Source organism: Heterodontus francisci, chromosome 25, assembly GCF_036365525.1.
Source record: "Heterodontus francisci isolate sHetFra1 chromosome 25, sHetFra1.hap1, whole genome shotgun sequence".
Classification (NCBI taxonomy): domain Eukaryota; kingdom Metazoa; phylum Chordata; class Chondrichthyes; order Heterodontiformes; family Heterodontidae; genus Heterodontus; species Heterodontus francisci.
In genome coordinates, this window is record NC_090395.1 from 54,598,062 (window position 1) to 54,615,752 (window position 17,691).

At 43.9% G+C, this 17,691-nt stretch overlaps 1 protein-coding gene across 1 annotated transcript in view; it reads right to left on the reverse strand.

Moving 5' to 3' along the window:
- LOC137383877 (semaphorin-3D-like) overlaps positions 1-17,691 on the reverse strand; it is a 106,769-nt gene that overhangs the window by 31,640 nt on the left and 57,438 nt on the right. Inside the window, exons 6-7 of the mRNA XM_068057228.1 lie at positions 10,946-11,074; positions 8,188-8,330 (exon numbers count right to left, since the gene is read on the reverse strand). Of these exons, the coding sequence (XP_067913329.1) occupies positions 8,188-8,330; positions 10,946-11,074 (272 nt within the window). The remainder of the gene's footprint in view (positions 1-8,187; positions 8,331-10,945; positions 11,075-17,691) is intronic.

The window sequence follows — 17,691 nt, forward strand, 5'->3', positions numbered from 1 at the left end:
TTTCAAAAGGGAATTGAAGAGAAAAAAAATGCAGTGTTAGGGGGAAAAGGCAGGGGGAATGGGACCACCTGAGTAGCTCTTAAAGAGAGCTGGCACAAACACAATGAGTGGCCTCCATCTGTGCTGTAACCATTCTATGATCTTATGATCTGAAACTCTCAGCATGAAAGAGACAGAGATAAGTTACAATGTTATTAAAGCAAAATACTGCGGATGCTGGAAATCTGAAATAAAAACAAAAAGTGCTGGAAATACTCAGTAGGTCTGGCAGCATCTGTGGAGAGAGAAGCAGAGTTAACGTTTCAGGTCAGTGACCCTTCTTCAGAACTGGCAAATATTAGAAATGTGAAAGGTTATAAGCAAGTAAAGCGGGGGGCAAGAGATAACAAAGGAGGAGGTGTAGATAGGACAAGGTCACAGAATAACTGACCAGAAGGTCGTGGAGCAAAGGCAAACAATATGTTAATGGTGCGTTGAAAGACAAAGCATTCGTACAGAAAGGGTGTTAACAGACTGAAAATTGGACAGCCGCAAGTACAAACATTAAGAAAAAGTGTAAGCAAACTGAACAAACTAAGATGAAATAAAATAAAATAAACACAAAAAAAAAATAAATAAAATAAAAACTAAAAGTAAAATGGGGGGCCCGTCATGCTCTGAAATTATTGAACTCAATGTTCAGTCCGGCAGGCTGTAGCGTGCTTGGGATTGCTGCAGTGTTCCGGTGAACATCAATGCAAGCTCGAGGAACAGCATCTCATTTACCGATTAGGCACACTACAGCCTGCCGGGTAACACAGATTAGCTGCAAATAAATTAATCCTTCTGGCAATGTCTGTGGTGCCAAATACATTTTTTACTGTCCTTAAATCAAAATTTCACACCTGATCTCTCAATTTTTCTTCCTAGAATTGCAGACAAGGTCCTTCAAATTTATTTTGTTGTGAAGAATATATCAATAGTTAAAAGTTAAGATTTTATAATAATTAAGTATGGTGACATTTTATTTGTTTGCTCATTGCCTGAGCCCATCCTAATTGAACGAAGATGGCCTGATTCAGCATGGGGGATATGCATTATTAAACCTGATCAAAGAAAGGAGGAGATTATGTGCCAAAAATAACTCCCTACTGTCCACACTTTCTTTGTCTCTTCAATTGGCTTCCAATCCACAAACAATGGACAGGCTGGGACAAAAACAAGAAATGCTGGATTCACTCAGCAGGTCTGGCAGCATCTGTGGAAAGAGAAGCAGAGTTAACGTTTCGGGTCAGTGACCCTTCTTCAGAACTCGAGTTCCGAAGAAGGGTCAGTGACCCGAAACGTTAACTCTGCTTCTCTTTCCACAGATGCTGCCAGACCTGCTGAGTGAATCCAGCATTTCTTGTTTTTGTTTCAGATTTCCAGCATCCGCAGTATTTTGCTTTTATTTTAATGGACAGGCTGGGGTTGTTTTCTTTGAACCAGAGGAGGCTGAGGGGAGATTTAATTGGGGTGTATAAAATTATGAAGGGTCTAAATAGAGTGGCTAGGAAGAACCTATCCCAATTAGCAGAAAAGTAATTTATCAGGTGACAGATTTAAAATAATTGGTAGAAGGATTAGAGGGGAGTTGAGGAGACACTTTTTCACCCAGAGGGTGGTGCGGGTCTGGAACTCACTGCCTGAAAGGGCAGCAGAGGCAGAAACACACATTGCATTTAAAAAATACTTGGATCTGTACTTCAAGTTGTGCAACCTACAGGACTACATACCAAGAGCTGGAAAGTGGGATAAGGGAGAATAACTCTTTTCAGCCGGAACAGAAATGACAGACTGAATGGCCTCCTCGTGTGACATAAATATTCTATGTTTCTATGATGTACGGATAATTTTTCTCACAATCCTCCAGGACAGTTGCGATCAATTGGCTGGTAACAACATGAAATTAAGTTCTATTATCAGTATTTTACCACTTCAAATTTTTTCCTTAAGGTTTTCCAGAAGCTCATCATTTTGATATGTACTCCAGAATTTGAACAATGGTAGGATTCTACCAAGGCTCCTATGACATGTGGAAACACTTGAAAACATCACGAATAACTTAAATGGTATGGCACTGACCCTTCACTAGCCTCTGGTGCGGCTCCAAGTTTAGTGCGTAAATCTATCCATATTCCTATCTGTCTGTCTGCGACAAATTACTGAAACAGTATATCAGTCACGGAAGCATTTCACTTACAGCAGGCGGTTTTTAAAAGGGCAGCTGACATCTAAAAGGGGAGACAGAAAAGGGAGCAAAAGATCTGTGTTTAAAATTTAGAATGATTTGGGTTCTCATGTTATTCTTAAAATGTGAATATGTTTTTATTACTCTAAAGTGTTATTAATGGAAGAAACTGAAAATTGACCATAATTCCTTCAGAAAACAATTGTCATTCTATGGACTGAAAGAATGTAGAGCTTACTCGATTGTCACCATAGATAGGTGGAATCTGTCCTGACTGAAATTAATTAACAAAATCAAATGTCAACTCTAGTTCAATTTACTGGGTAAAATGCAACACTAGGTCAAGAGGAAATCTGCTTTACTTTCTTTTGACAGAACATCTCAAACTTAAAGAAATGTTTAGGGCGCTTTGTGTACTGTGTTAGTTTATAACATTTACACCATAAACAGGAGTGTTTCTCACTACTAACCCTGTAAGCTATATTCCTACTTAAAGCTATTCTTCCTGGCCCATTATTTCCCCTGGTTTAGCACCATACTGTTATGAAATAATTTATCTGGGAAATTCCTCGGAGTTGCTCCCAATCTGTGATTTTACTTCACTGGAAGTGGGGTGGACCCCTCATTGGCGTGTGTAAATGGGGTTTCTGCCAAACTTCTAGCTAAGTAGTGCCAGCAGAGCAGCAGCAGCTTTGAGAAACTTCCCATTCCATTTCCCCAAAAATCTGCTGGCTTCAATCCCATCTATTGGGATCATTCTGGAATATTCAGCGTCAGCGGGAAGCGCACATCATTTGTATGAAACAGGTGGCACCGATGCCACCAAGGTGTATCTTTGGCTTTCGACTGTCATGTGATGGCAAATACGCCCATTGGGGCTGATGGGATGCCCAGGTGCCCTTCCTAATATCCCAGCTATCAATGCTTCAGCCTTTTGTGTAATTTATTTATTTTTAATTCTCCTTTTCCAGGGGTTGAAGCCATTCTTCCTGCCCTCCTCTCTGGCGGGACCCTCTTGTGCCCATCTGAAGGCCAGTATTTTTTTTGTTTGTTCCTGGGATGTTGGCATCGCTGGCTAGGACAACATTTATTGCCCATCCCTAATTGCCCTTGAGAAGGTGGTGGTGAGCTGCCTTCTTGAACCGCTGCAGTCCATGTGAGTTAGGTACACCCACAGTGCTGTTAGGAAGGGAGTTCCAGGATTTTGACCCAGCAACAGTGAAGGAACGGCGATATAGTTCCAAGTCAGGATGGCGTGTGGCTTGGAGGGGAACTTGCAGGTAGTGGTGTTCCCATGCATTTGCTGCCCTTGTCTTTCTTGTTGGTGGAGGTTGCTTCATCTATCGTGGTTTATCAGCCTCCAGCAATATCTCAGGTCCCTTCTGAGCTGGGGTTGGACTGGAATAGGGAGGGCATGCACCCAATTCCACCCCTTGGCAACAACAAGGGGTGGACGGAGTTTCTTCTCTCTTAAGGCTGCTGGGAACTCCTGGGGCTGGATTTTCCTTGCGGGCTTCTGAACTCCACCATCAGGCTCAAATGGGGGTCAGAAGCCCGTACAATATGGGAAACCTAATGTGATTATCCCCAGAGGGGCCAATTCATGGCCAGAGGGAGGGCTCACCATCCAATTAAGGATGGCGGGCGGGCTCTTGAAGCTGGAGTGCCAGAGGGCTTCCAGCTTGGAAGCAGCAGCAGGTAAGTGAGGGACGAAGGCCTCTCCTCCAACTTTTTAAAATTTAAAATTTTAACGTTTTGCAGCCAGGCCACCAGGGTCAGAGGCGAACTCCACCACAGGGTGGCCTGTGGCTGCTGCAACACTCTGACAGGCAGGGAGGGCCTCCAAGCCTGCCTGGAGTGCCAGTCCCCCAGTCTACCACCTCCATTCCCGGCCCCAGAGGGGGCTCAAAATCTAACCCCTGCAGTCAGCGGCAACCTGATCTAACCTTGAGTTGTGCCAGATCCCCAACAGAGTAAATTCAGGAGTCTCTGTTCTGATCATGGACCATGAAACGAGAGATAAAAACTTGATGGCCGTAATGGACGATAACTCTAAACAGAAAATTAAAATTTTGGCACTAAAATTCAGTGTTACATCTCAGGAAAAATAAGCATTGGGATACGATCTATACTATACAAATAAACAATGCCTGAAGTATACTCTCATTTTGCAGGTGATATTTGTAAAATGCCCCTATGCCTTGTAATGATAATCAAACCCCTTCAGTGCATCCTGCTGGTGCAGTTAGCAGACCAAAAATGGACCGTGCTGCACTTGTCTTCCAGGCTAATGTCAGGGACCAATGTCCTACATCCCACATCCCAAATATGCCTGAAAGACTTCTGCTTCAATATTGGGTCTGGTGAGTTTTCAGCCTTCCGGGGCAGCCAGCTGAAGCAAGGGTTCAGCGTCTTATTTTCTAATGGGGGGTATACCACCAGTTTTATGCCCTCTCTGAGAAATTGTCCTAAATAGAACAGGTGCTGGCCCAATCTCACTCATGCTTTGATATCATGGTTAGCAAACAGCTACCAACAAAAGGGCAGGTAAAATGTTGCGCCAGGAGGAGCAGGAATGCTGAACTCATGATCATACACCTCCTATTCCCATCCACCCCTCAGTACTTACCTGAGGACCACTGTCGGTGAGGCAGGCAGTCCAAAATAGGCTTGTTTTACATGGCTACCACAGAAAGCAGTTGAGGCCAAAACATTGTATGTTTTCATAAAGGAGTTAGATATAGCTCCTGGGTCTAAAGGGATCAAAAGGTATGGGGCTAAAGCGGGAGCAGGTTACTGAGTTGGATGATCAGCCATGATCATAATGAATGGTGGAGCAGGCTCGAAGGGCCGAATGACCTACTCCTGCTCCTATTTTCTATGTTTCTATGGGCAAGCTGCCTCTGGAGGAGTGTCAGGTGTCAGTAGCTTTCCCAAAATATTAAGATGAGGCCTGAGAAGCAATTTCTGGTGGTTCTCAGGCTTTTTCCGTCTGGTGCGTGCTGTGTGAACCCAAAAATGGGCAGGAACCAATTTGTTCCCCCCCCAGGCAATTTGTCAACTTCGCAACCTTGTAGATTAATGTATTTCCTACTTGCTTAACACAGAGGATACTGGCATCAGACTGATGGTGAAGTCAATAAATGTCTCTGTTCCTGTACTTTTTCCCTTATAATTCGCTCTCTCTTGTTTTCCATTTTGTCTCCTTCAGATAACTCTCTAATGATGTCTCTCACCCTTCCTTTCTGTTTGGAGCTCTTATAGTATTTTATCGCTCTCCATTTTGCTGCCGGACTGTCTCTCCCTCATCTCTGGCCGGAATTTTACGTCCCCCTGGCAGTGGACTGTAGTATGGCAGGGGCACCGTGCCTGTCACCTACCCGTGCTGCTGAAATCTTACCAGCAGCAGGGCGAGGTAGCAGATGGCCGCCCTTAGGCCAACTGAGGACCTTAAGTGGGCAATTAATGGCGGATGGGCACTTGGCAACCTGAGGGGGCTGCCTAGTCTGGCGGCCTCCTTGCAGGCTGTGGGGTGGGCCCTCCTGATCAGGCACCCTTTGCCCTAAGAAAGCCCACCCCAGCGGCACATGTCACCCCGCTGGAATACCCCACCCCCTGCCCTCTCACCGACCCACCCACCCGCACCCCCTCCCCTCCCCTCCTTGCCAGGGCCTGGTCGATTGACCCAGGCGAGCCCTGACCCCACTTACCTGTTCCAGCTGGCGTCCATGGCGGCTCATCTCGCTGCTGGGACTGAAGAGCTGCCGGCCCTCTGAGGGGCGGAAGTCATGACAGCAAGCAATTAATTTCACGAGGAGCGTTAAATATGATCATGACTTCCAGGGCTAGCAGAGGCAGGCTCTCCCCTGGCTTTCCAGCCAGTGGGCGGGGCCACCGCCTCCGTGCGAAATTCCAGCCTCTCTTTCTCTCTTGTTCTTTGCTCAATTGATCACACTGTCCTCTCCGCCTCAGAAAGTTGTCAGTTCAAACCCCACTCCAGTATTTCAGTACACTGAAGGAACACTGCATTGTCAAAGAAGGTGCTCTTCAGGTGAGATATTAAACCATGGCCCTTTCTTGTGCTTCAGGTGGATGTGAAAGATACCAAAGCACTGTTCAAAGAAAGGTGGGAAATTGTCCTGAGTTCTTCCTGCAAACAACACCACCAAAACAATTTAGTTGGTCATTCATTTCATTGCTGTCTGTGAGATATTGTTGTGAATTGGCCTAAATAACAACGATGTCTGCACCTCAAAGTAATTCATTGGCCTGGTATTTGCGGGCAGCTGGGAAGCTGTTGACCTTGAAGAAAGCTGTGCTGAGAGCTCAAGCAATCTCTGTAGCAAGAACTTTGCCTCCTGTTGCCATGCAGTGGATTGTAGCATTCTTTCATCGGGATTCCCAGCGTGAAGCGACAGTGATGTCATCAAGCTGTATAAGCAGCCAATGACATTAAAGAATTTTCACAGCTAGCCAATGAGGATGCAAAGCACCAAAAACAAATCACTTTTTAAAAATTTTACATAGAGTGAAATAAAGACTGGATGTGCACATAGGATTAAGGTCGAAGCTGAAATATCATGAACAAACTTGAACTTTTTTAATTATTTAAAAAATCTAGTTTAAAAGTCTAGCAATTAGTCATAATGGAGGAATTTAGCAACATTCCACTACTTTTTCAGGACCAGATCAGTTGTTCAGTAGGAGCTATTCCTAAGATTGCCATTAAAAATCCAGTTACATCTCATTGAACAAGGCTTAACTTTTTATGGGGTTCCTAGCAGTGACTTTAGGGTGGAAAAGAGGGAGTTCTGACCATTAGAATTGATTTCACAGATTTTCAGCTTAGTGAGGGTCCTAGTACAGGCCGTGGCAGAGCAATGAAGGCCCATGGTAAGCTGCGCTTGTGCTAAATCCTGAAATTGTGGTCAGATTCAAAGGGGTAATGATGGCAAATGCTGACAGTTCTTCATCAAAACCCTCACAACTTTCAGGCCATTGCATTTGAAGTGCTTTCAGATTTTTCTAACAAATATGATAAAGTGCTGCTTAAATTGCATTCACGTTTTCCCTCTATTGTTACGTTTTCAATGCTATTTATTTCACTCTTGCATTCTCATGCTCTTTCAACTGAACTCTTGATCTTGTTTCTTGTCAAAGCAGAGTTTATGGAAGTGAGCCTATGAGAAACGGAAGTAAAAATATGCATTTATTAGTCTCTCAGTGGCTAGTTATGTGATGCAGCCCAAATCTATAATGGAGAACAGATATGTGTCTGGTGCGGGTTCAGATGACATGGTAAATTGGAAGAGAAGATTATTCAGATGAGCAGATGGTTCTGCAGCAATGGATATTGAAGGGCAGTGCCATCTTTGACGGTACATACAAGTTTTCACCAACGTTACACTCATTTTTGCATTTGTACAAGGGAGGAAACTTATTAACTATAGTAAACGACAAAAAAAGTTACGGCATGTTCATTATCTCACAGAGGTGTCATATATGGGGAAGGTAACTAAGTGTTTTCTGGGTGAACACACTATCCTACCACCTCTACCCAAGACTGACAAATGAAAGTCCTCTCACTGCACTAACTATAAGAATTTATGTGAGAAGAGTTTGAACTGGCTCTACCCAGTTTCTAGTTAAAATGGACAAATAGCTCAAACATCTCCCAGAAATTTGATGCAAATTAACATTAAATTTGCCATCTCAATCAGAGGGACAGCTGCACTGGGAAGTGGAAGAATTCAGATTAGTTTTACCAGGGGCGTTCTTCTGGGATAGAGGTTTGGGCTTATTACTGGATAAATAAAGAAGTTTTGCTCTGGATTAAGTTGTTATAAAACTAATCTTATAGTGCCTGATGGAAACATTTGTGATAAAAATGGAGTAAACAGTTCCATTTCCCAACACACAAGAAAAAAATCACTGATAAGTAATAATTGAAAACAATTTTCATGTTTCAACAAACCAACCTTGCAAACTCTGGCTACTCTGGAATAAATGGCCTTCTCAGACCCTGTTGTATCCAGTGCTGTCTCCCTTAAAAAAATATATATTTTATCGTCATCTTCATTGGAAGTGTCAGAGATGGGGTACATCCCAATAAACTTGGGATCTGAAGAGAAATAAATAAACGACAAAGTATTAGGATAATTCATTTAGTTAAGTATCAAAATAAACCTGAAAGATCATTGATGCAATATATAAATCAGAATTAGATTGTTAAAACATTTTGCCTTTCCATAGGTTTTCAACAATCTGATTGGTAATCATGCAACTATTAATGCATGATTGTTCACATGGGGCTGAATTTTATTTCAGTGGTGGGGTACCTGGAGACAGGCCAGACTCCCAGCCGAATTCAACAGCGGGCAGGCAAATAACTGCCTGCTGTCGGGAATGTCATCCTTTTTAAGGGACAGGATCCCACCCTAGAGCTATCAGCCAATCAGAGGGCTGACAGCTCAGCTCAGCTGTCCCAGCAACGCTACCGGGAGCGGTGGCCACTGCTGGTACTGCAGGAGACCTTGGGCAGCAGCCATGGAAGAGGTAAGTGGGGTCGAGCTCACCGGGGCCACTCAGACAGGCCCCGGCAAGGGAGGGATGGGAGTCGTTAGTGAGGGCGGGGGGTGGTTCTTTCAGCAGAGGGAGCCACAGGGTGCCCAATCAGAAGGGACATACCCCACCAAGCCCACAGGAAGCTTTTACTAGGCAGCCTCCCCATGTGGCAGAGGGGCCCCTTGTCGCTAGTATAATACCAGTGGCGGCAGGAAGAGGTGCTTAAGTGCCCCTTAATTAGCCATCTAAGGGCTTCAATTGGCCTCTTGGCAGCAAGGCCGTCCTCAACATTCCCTGCCCCTGGTAAAATTCCATGGCATCAAGAAAGTGATGGGAATGCCACCTCTCACATTCCCTCGCCATTTCATGCCCCCCTGCCTGCCAGCCTGTCCCTAAATGACTGATCAAATCCAGCCCATGGACAAAATAAACTAATTCCCATCCTGCAGCTCCACTGACATGGTTTCTTTTTCGTGCATACTTTAGTTCCAGCCCAACCACTCCTGGGCCTAGGCAACAGGTCCAGACACTCGGCCTCCCCATTTATTCATTCCAGGCTGAATAGACCAGGCCCAGTACCTGGCTCCCCATGATACATTTTTCCCTGGGCTCAAGTGCCACTCCTTAGCTTTATCAGACTTGCCTCTTTCCAAGTTCTGCTTGCTGATCGCTACAGACTTGGCTCTCACCCAACCTCGGCCCAGTTCTTTTAGGCATGCAGTTATAAATTCTGGTCTCTCCACTCCCACTGAGTCCATCCTCTAAAGCTTCTCCCTTGTCCTAGCCCCAGTGTCATGCCCTAGTTTCACACTATGTTCCAGCTCAACCTCTGACACCCAGTTTGTCTCTCACAGCCCGAGCTCCCGGCCTATGCTCCTTCTCAACCAGTGCTCAGCTCTCAACCTCCCCACCCAATTCCATTGCAAGTGGCAAGCTCCAGTCCTCTGCTCCCTCCTTTATAACCACAGAGAGGGAAATTAGTTTATGTTGTTCAGGTCAAATACCAAGCCTGGATCAAAATTTCTTGGGAAGTGAGAGGAAAAAGGAGAGGGAAAGAAAGAAAAAAAGAGAGAAGACAAAAGAGGTAAGAAAGGGAGTGAAGAGAAAGCAAAGAAGAGAGAGAAGAGAAAGGAAGGGACGGAGGGGGGTGGGGTAGTGGCATAGTGGTAATGTCACTAGACCAGTAAACCAGAGGTCTAGGCTAATGCCCGAGGGGCATGGTTACAAATGGCAGTTGGTGGAATTTAAATTCAGTTAATTAATTTTAGTTTAGTTTAGAGATACAGCACTGAAACAGGCCCTTCGGCCCACCGAGTCTGTGCCGACCATCAACCACCCATTTATACTAATCCTATACTAATCCCATATTCATACCACATCCCCACCTGTCCCTATATATTCCCCTACCACCTACCTATACTAGGGGCAATTTACAATGGCCAATTTACCTATCAACCTGCAAGTCTTTGGCATGTGGGAGGAAACCGGAGCACCCGGAGGAAACCCACGCAGGCACAGGGAGAACTTGCAAACTCCGCACAGGCAGTACCCAGAATCGAACCCGGGTCCCTGGAGCTGTGAGGCTGCGGTGCTAACCACTGCGCCACTGTGCACTGTGTAAAACAAACTGAAATTGAGAGCTAGTCTCAGTAATGGTGCCATGAAACTATCAATCCGATGTTATGGATTTACAACAATTGTTATAAAAACCCATCTGGTTCACTAATGTCCTTCAGGGAAGGAAATCTGCTGTCCTTACCTGATCTGGCCCACAATGTGGTTGACTCTTAACTGCCCTCTGAAACAAGCCACTCAGTTGTCTAGAGTAATTAGGGATGGGCAACAATTGCTGGCCTTGCCAGTGTCGCCCACATCCCATGAAAGAACCATGCTTCTAATTCTCTACTCAAAATTAAACATGGTGTGAAATCCATGAGGTTCTGCACTCGAGTTTTCTTGAAATATCAAGAACTCACTATCTAGGTTACTACTCCAAGGCATAGTACAGAAAGACCTCTTCCATGCAAGTCTGCTTCAGTCTACTACAGAAAGTGAAGCTAATATACAATTTCAAAAGTTTTAAGGACTTTTTAGCTGCCAAAGGGAAATTAATGCCTTTTATCAAACACACTATGAATCAGTTAACTTGCAGCAAGCTTCAGTCTCACATACCACTTAACCAAAGGGGATTGTTGTGTTCTGTCCGGATATACTGATTTTCCAGATGATGAATCGGGGAGCGAAATAAAGCTGTGTCTCTCCCAAGAAAGTCAGAGGATGTCCCAGCATAGAGATATTCATCTGAAGATTTAATAATGAAATGGAAGCGTTTAGTATATCAGCACTGAAGGCAGAGCTTCAAACTCAAACCTCAAAATGTCCTTCATGTAGTCCGCAACAAACCATGGGCTCAACCTTTTTTCTCCCTGTTTTGTGAACATAATCTCCACCTGAACTGGACAAAGAATGAATTTGAGCCATAGAAATTATAAATGAAAAGAGGCCATTCAGTCCATCTAGCGGGTACTAGCTCTTCAACTGGAGCTGTGTTATTAATGGTTTTGCTCCTGTATACGTTTATACAATAAATCTACCTTTCATGGAGATTTCTTAGTGGGGGCATGAGTCATCTTTTGGCATGCAGCTACTTTGTTTCACATATACAAGTTAACTTTTATTCTGATATCCATAAACTTTTGTTTTTACAGTCAATCCATTGTGTAGTAGCTTTCTGTACGGCCTATAAAAGGCTCAGGAAATGATACCTATTCTGTACTTTTACTGAACTGGACCAGAAAAACCACGAGTCGTATTATCTGAAATTGAAGGAGGACTTATGCAGTTTTATTTGCATTTACTTTACAATGTTACCTCGTGTATAGCAGTATTCGAAAACAAACACACTTCTGCATGAATGCAATTTTTGTTCTGAACTATTTATGTCTGTCTTTAATCATCATGAAATAGATGTGCACAGTTAAGAACCCACGAGAGACCAGTATGACTGTGGTCATAGCCAGTAAATTGCAATTCATGTTTATGATACACCTGGTGCCAAGTACTTGCTTCCATCTAATTCCTCAGAAGAGGTTGTGAATTCGAGGCTAGTTAGCTCCAACCTGCCATACATAGTCCAACAGTTAGAAAGTAGCATTGACTAAGGCTTGCGATTACAGAACCATCCACTGAATGAAAGTGTGTAGGGATTATTAAGGACAAAGAAAGTCCACAAGTTTTCTTTGTGATTTATTCTTTCTGCAAGTGTGATGGACTTTGTATTTTGTAAAGCTGGCTTAGGGGATTTCTGTGAGACACCAAACCAGCTAAATCTGGTATCCATGCAAATTGTAATTTCAGCAAATTCTAAAACTCTGGTGGCATATCGTACATAATTTATTAATCTTCAACAGACTCTGGAATACTTTGCAAGCCAAATAAGAACATAACAAAATCCCGTTAAGCTAGTTCCACCATTCAATAAGATCACGGCTGTTCTGATTGTGGCCTTAACTCCACTATCCTGCCTGCCCCTATAACTCTCGACTCCCTAGCAAATCAAAAATCTGTCTAACTCAGCCTTGAATATATTCAATGACCCAGCCTTCACTGCTCTCTGGGGAAGAGAATTCCAAAGATTAACGACCATCTGCGAGAAGAAATTCCTCCTCATCTCTGTCTTAAAAGGGAGACCCCTTATCTTGAAACTGTGCCCCCTAGTTCTAGATTCTCCCACGAGGGGAAACATCCTCTCAGCATCTATCCTGTCAAGCCCCCTCAGAATCTTATAAGTTTCTGAAAGATCACCTCTCATTCTTCTAAACTCCAATAAGTATAGGCCCAAATTCCTCTGGTTGTATGGTAGCAACACCATAATTGCTGAAGATTTCCCTCAGTTGACATTTCTAAACATGTTTTAAACTATGTTTACGATATTTCTAGATAGTGACCAGAGAAAATGTTCCTGAACACATTTGCAATGTCACAATATATCCCAACCAGACCAATTCTTCCCTATATATTGTCCTGAGGGCTATTTCCATTTCTAGTGCCCTCTAGTGGATAGAGTTCCCAGGTTCCTTAGTGCCAAGCAGAGGATTCTTTCCTGCAATGCACTGACTACAGTTTCAATAACATTTTTAGTAAACCCTTGAACAAAGGTATGATGTTGAAGGATTCATGAAACCTGAGCAACAGTTGATGAATTTTACAAAATTCTTTGACCCATGTAACAAAAGTGGATCAATATACTGAAATCGAAGGACTTATGTAGCTTTATTTGCATTTACTTTACAATGTTATCTCGTGTATACCAGTATTCGAAAACAAACGCATTTTTGATCATCGACCAAAATAACTGATGTGACTCTCATGGCATAGGTATGATGAAGCATCTCTGGATCATCAGATACACTCAAGGTTTTTGTGATGTTACCATGAATTGCAGGGGCAGAAGAGATTGATCATGTGCAAACTAATCAGGGGATGGTGCTATCATTTGAAGTCTAATTGACAGCTATGGCGAGGTTAACTGTGGCTGATTAATAGCTCTGCATGCAATTCACTCTGACTGGTTTCCTCACTTTTAAATCTCTGAGCAAAAATGTGGGTGATATCACTTAAACAGTAAGCCAATGAATGAAAAGGGAGAAGTTTGAATACAAACAGGCAGTTATATTTCGATAGTGTTGATTATGTGCCGAGTGCTTTTTACAGCAGTGCTGTTAAAAAGAAAGAACCTGCATTTATGTAGTGCTGTTCATGTCCTCAGGATGTCTGCAAGCACTTCAAATCCACTGTGGTAATGTAGGCAAATATGACTGCCAATTTGTACAAACAGCAAAGAGATAAATGACCAGATAATGTGCTTTAGTGGGTGAGAGATAAATGCTGGCTAGACACTGCTCTTCTTCAAATAGTGCTATGGGAAAGGCAGGAAACTAATGGGATAGGATTGGCTGCCCATTTTACAACTCGCATGATTTTTATTCCACTGTCTTCAATCCATTCATGTCAGTTTTTCACTATATGATTAATATGAATCCCTGAACCTCAAAATATAATTCATTGGTGTTAAGTGCTTTGGGGCATTCTAAAAACATGAAAGAGGCATTATGAATGTGAGTATATCCTTTTAGTATTTCTAACTCAGTTTGTTCAAAGAGACAGTCTTGGGGGCATAGTCTAAAAATTAGAGCCAGACCTTGCAGGCGTGAAATTCAGAAAAATGTCTCCACATAAAGGGCTGGATTTTGTAGCCCCGCCACTTTACATATTCACGGCAGCTGCCTCCCCCCAATCAGGTGGCGGGGATGGCCTCGGCGATGTTGTGAATGGCGTCACCTGATTTGTGTGCAGATGCTAGTGCCATTTTTAAAAGGCTGCCAGTCCTGCAAATGCAGAGTTGACCCCTTCCTCCCCACCCCCCACAATGTAGACACCGAATGCAGAGTTGACCCCTTCCCCTCCCACATCTATACTCAAAATGCCGCAGTGACCCCTTCCCCTCCTCCGTGGCGCCAGCTTCTCCTGGACAGGAAAGTGAAAGTGTGTGAGTGTCGCACGTCATTCTGAAGATCGGGAATGGATGGGAAGATCGCGGTGGATGACACAGTAATGTATGCAGACAGGTATTTTAAATATTCTAACTAGGGACCCATGCATGAGCGGTGCAGGGGCCACCATGGAGCTTCCCCACCGCCGGGATGATCGGGCCCGGTAATCCTGGCATCTGGTTCTGTGGCGGCCGTTGCCTCTCCGATTCTCCGACACCACCCCCCTCCAACCCTCTGCCATGAAACCTGACATTGGGCTGAGAACAAACTCCAGCCAAAGGGTAGTATGAGTTAGAAACTTTCTTCTGCAAATGGCAATTGAGGATAGGTCAATTGTTAATTTTAAGTATGAGATTAATAGATTTTGTTAACAAAAGGTATTAAGGGATGTGGGGCAAACATGGGTATATGGAGTTAGGTCACAGATCAAATGGCCCACTTCTGTTCCTAGATGTGTACACAGTGCACTTTGGAACATTTTTTTAGGTTAAAGGTGCTATATAAATGCAAGTTGTTGTTGTAATGCAATGACTATGGACTCCAAGCTTATTCTATTCTCGCTATTTCCACAATCATTGACTCACTCATTTCTTAAGTCAATTTTTTCTTACAGAGAAGCAAATGGCTGAAATTATGAACAGGGATAGATGCAGGTTCAAGTGCACTCATTTACAGATAGGAACCATGGTGAGTGGGTGGACATGAACAGAGGCCAATATATTCCTCAGTGGAAGTAGAGGTGGGAGTTAAGAGGAGGGAGGAAGGCATTCAGGAGTCAGTCACTACTGAAAATGCCCTGTTCCTTCCTGTTAGTTGGCATTAGAGTGGCATTTGCCTAAGAGCCAGATGTGTGCCCCTCATTCCCTTCTCAATGTAGTAGAGGAGTCAGGCCATGTAAATTTGCGGGGAGGAAGTGGCATAGTGGTAATATCACTGGACTAGCAACCCAGAGATCCAGGCTACTGTTCTGGGGACATGGGTTCGAATCTCATCATGGCAGACGGTGAAATTTGAATTCAATTAATCTGGGAATTAAAAAGCTAGTCTAATGGTGACCATGAAACCATTGTCGATTGTTGCAAAAACCCACTTGGCTCACTGATGTCCTTTAGGGAAGGAAATCTGCCATCCTTACCTGATCTGGCTTACATGTGACTCCAGATCCATAGCAAAGTGGTAAACTCTTAAAATGCCCTCTGAAATCACCGAGCATGCCACTCAGGTCAAGGGCAATTAGAGATGGGCAATAAATGCTGGCCTAGCAAGCGATGCCCACATCCCACAAACGAACACAAAACAAAAAGATAAAAATGTACAACTAAAGGTGGAATTTTACCTAAACACTTCCTTGATGGTAAAGATGTAAGAAAAATAGCTATACGACATGCTGACAAGGAGCGTGTTGGAGTACTCTCTCACTTGACTTGACACTATACTGTCGCTAGTGTACACTGCAGCAACTCGCCAAGGCTTCTTTGACAGCACCTCCCAATCCCATAGGCCTGAATTTTACCAGTGCGACGTGCTCCGTGGCAGTGCACTGTGAAGTCAGCGGCCTTCCAACTTGGAAGTGCCGCCGCAGAGCGCCCACGATATTATGTATGGGGGCTCATTTAAATGGAGGAGGCAGAGCAACCACCCCCGATGACATGGAGGGGGCAGCCGCAGCGTCCACGGCGTCCGACGCCATTTTTAAAGTGACATGGTTTCAATTCAATTAAAATAAAATTTTATTAAAACTTCAAATCCCCTCTCGCACCCCCCCAATGCACAAATAACTAGTTTTATGCCCTATCACCCAAAAAAGTGAGCTCTCACTCACGACCTTTTCCCCTGAACTTTATTCCCTTTGACCCTAAATCCCTTCCCACCATCCCCACAGTTAATAAGAATTGCTTTTCCCGTTCCTCCCACCCTGATAATTTTATTCCTCCCCCTTTCCCACCAGTGTCTCGTCTCGGAACCCCGTACTGAGTTCCAAAAGTGTGCGAGTTGCGGCCGGTGGCCATTAAATCGGCATGGGACGGCCGCCGTCAGCAGGTTAACTTTATTTGCATTTTAAGTAACCTGATTTCCGTATTTTAATGAAGGCCCCACTGCCAAGCGGCCGGGGGGGTGGGGGGGGGGGGGAGCGGGGAGTGGGGGGGGGGGGTTGCTGCAAAGAGGCCTCGCCGCCTACGCTAATATCCGGCGGGGCCTTGTTGGCATCATGGGTCATGGCGGGTCATTGCTGCAAGCATTTTACGGGCCTCCCCGCAATGATCCACAATGCCAAGGGGCTGGTAAAATCCAGCCCATGGCCTCTACCACCTAGCACAACAGGGGCAGTAGATGGATGGGAACACCATCACCTCCAAGTTCCTCTCCAAGTCCCATATCATCCTGACTGGACATATAGCAGCATTCCTCCATCATCATTGGGTCAAAATCCTGGAATTCCCTCACAGCACTTCATCATATACAGACTGCAGCAGTTCAAGAAGGTGGCTGAAGGGCAACTAGCAATGGGCAATAAAATTAGCCTTTCTAGTGACACTCATATCCCAACAATGAATTAAAAAAAACGAATTGTGGGATTGCAGGAAAACTTCAAGGGCTACTGATCAAACACAATGGATCAGAATTTCGTACACTGAAGAGGTTTTATGAGGATATAAATCTTGAACAAAAGTTAAATCATCATTCACATAAGAAAATCACTGCAGGAAGCTTGAACTTTGACCTTCTGGTGTTCATCATGTAAACAACAAAGGGTTAGATTGGTTTATTGTGGGAAAATTTAGTTTCAAAGCCACAAAACCTTTTATTTCCTCCCTTCAAACTCAGCTGATATTTGTCAAATCTTGTATTATGTTGCCAAATTGACATATTTGTGTGGCAACAAAAATGTTGGAAAATCCCATTAAATCATGAAATGGTGTTCCAAATGATTTGAAAGCCTGATTATTTTTTCTCGGCTTCTATTTTATATTAGGTTACAACTATAAGGGGAATTATTATTTAATTATAAGAGGGATTATTACTTAATCTTAATTTAAATCAGCAGCGTGTGAAAACATAGGCGGGCCGCGCGTCGCGATCCTAAGCACGGCGGCTCATTTAAATAGCCGAGGCGAGCTGCCCCTTCCTCCCTCTGATCACGTGGAGGGAGCGGGCTGTCCGTCCATGGCAATAGCGTCAGCTATGTGTGCGCAGGCGTTGAAGCCATTTTTAAAAGGCTCTGAGCCCTACCGGTAAATTTAAATATTTAAAGTTAAAGTGAATGAAAAAAATTAAACATTAATTTTGTCCCTCTCCCACCCCCCCAAAAACAATTAAATTGATTGCTAGTCATCTCCCTGCACAAAACACTTACCTTGTCCACCT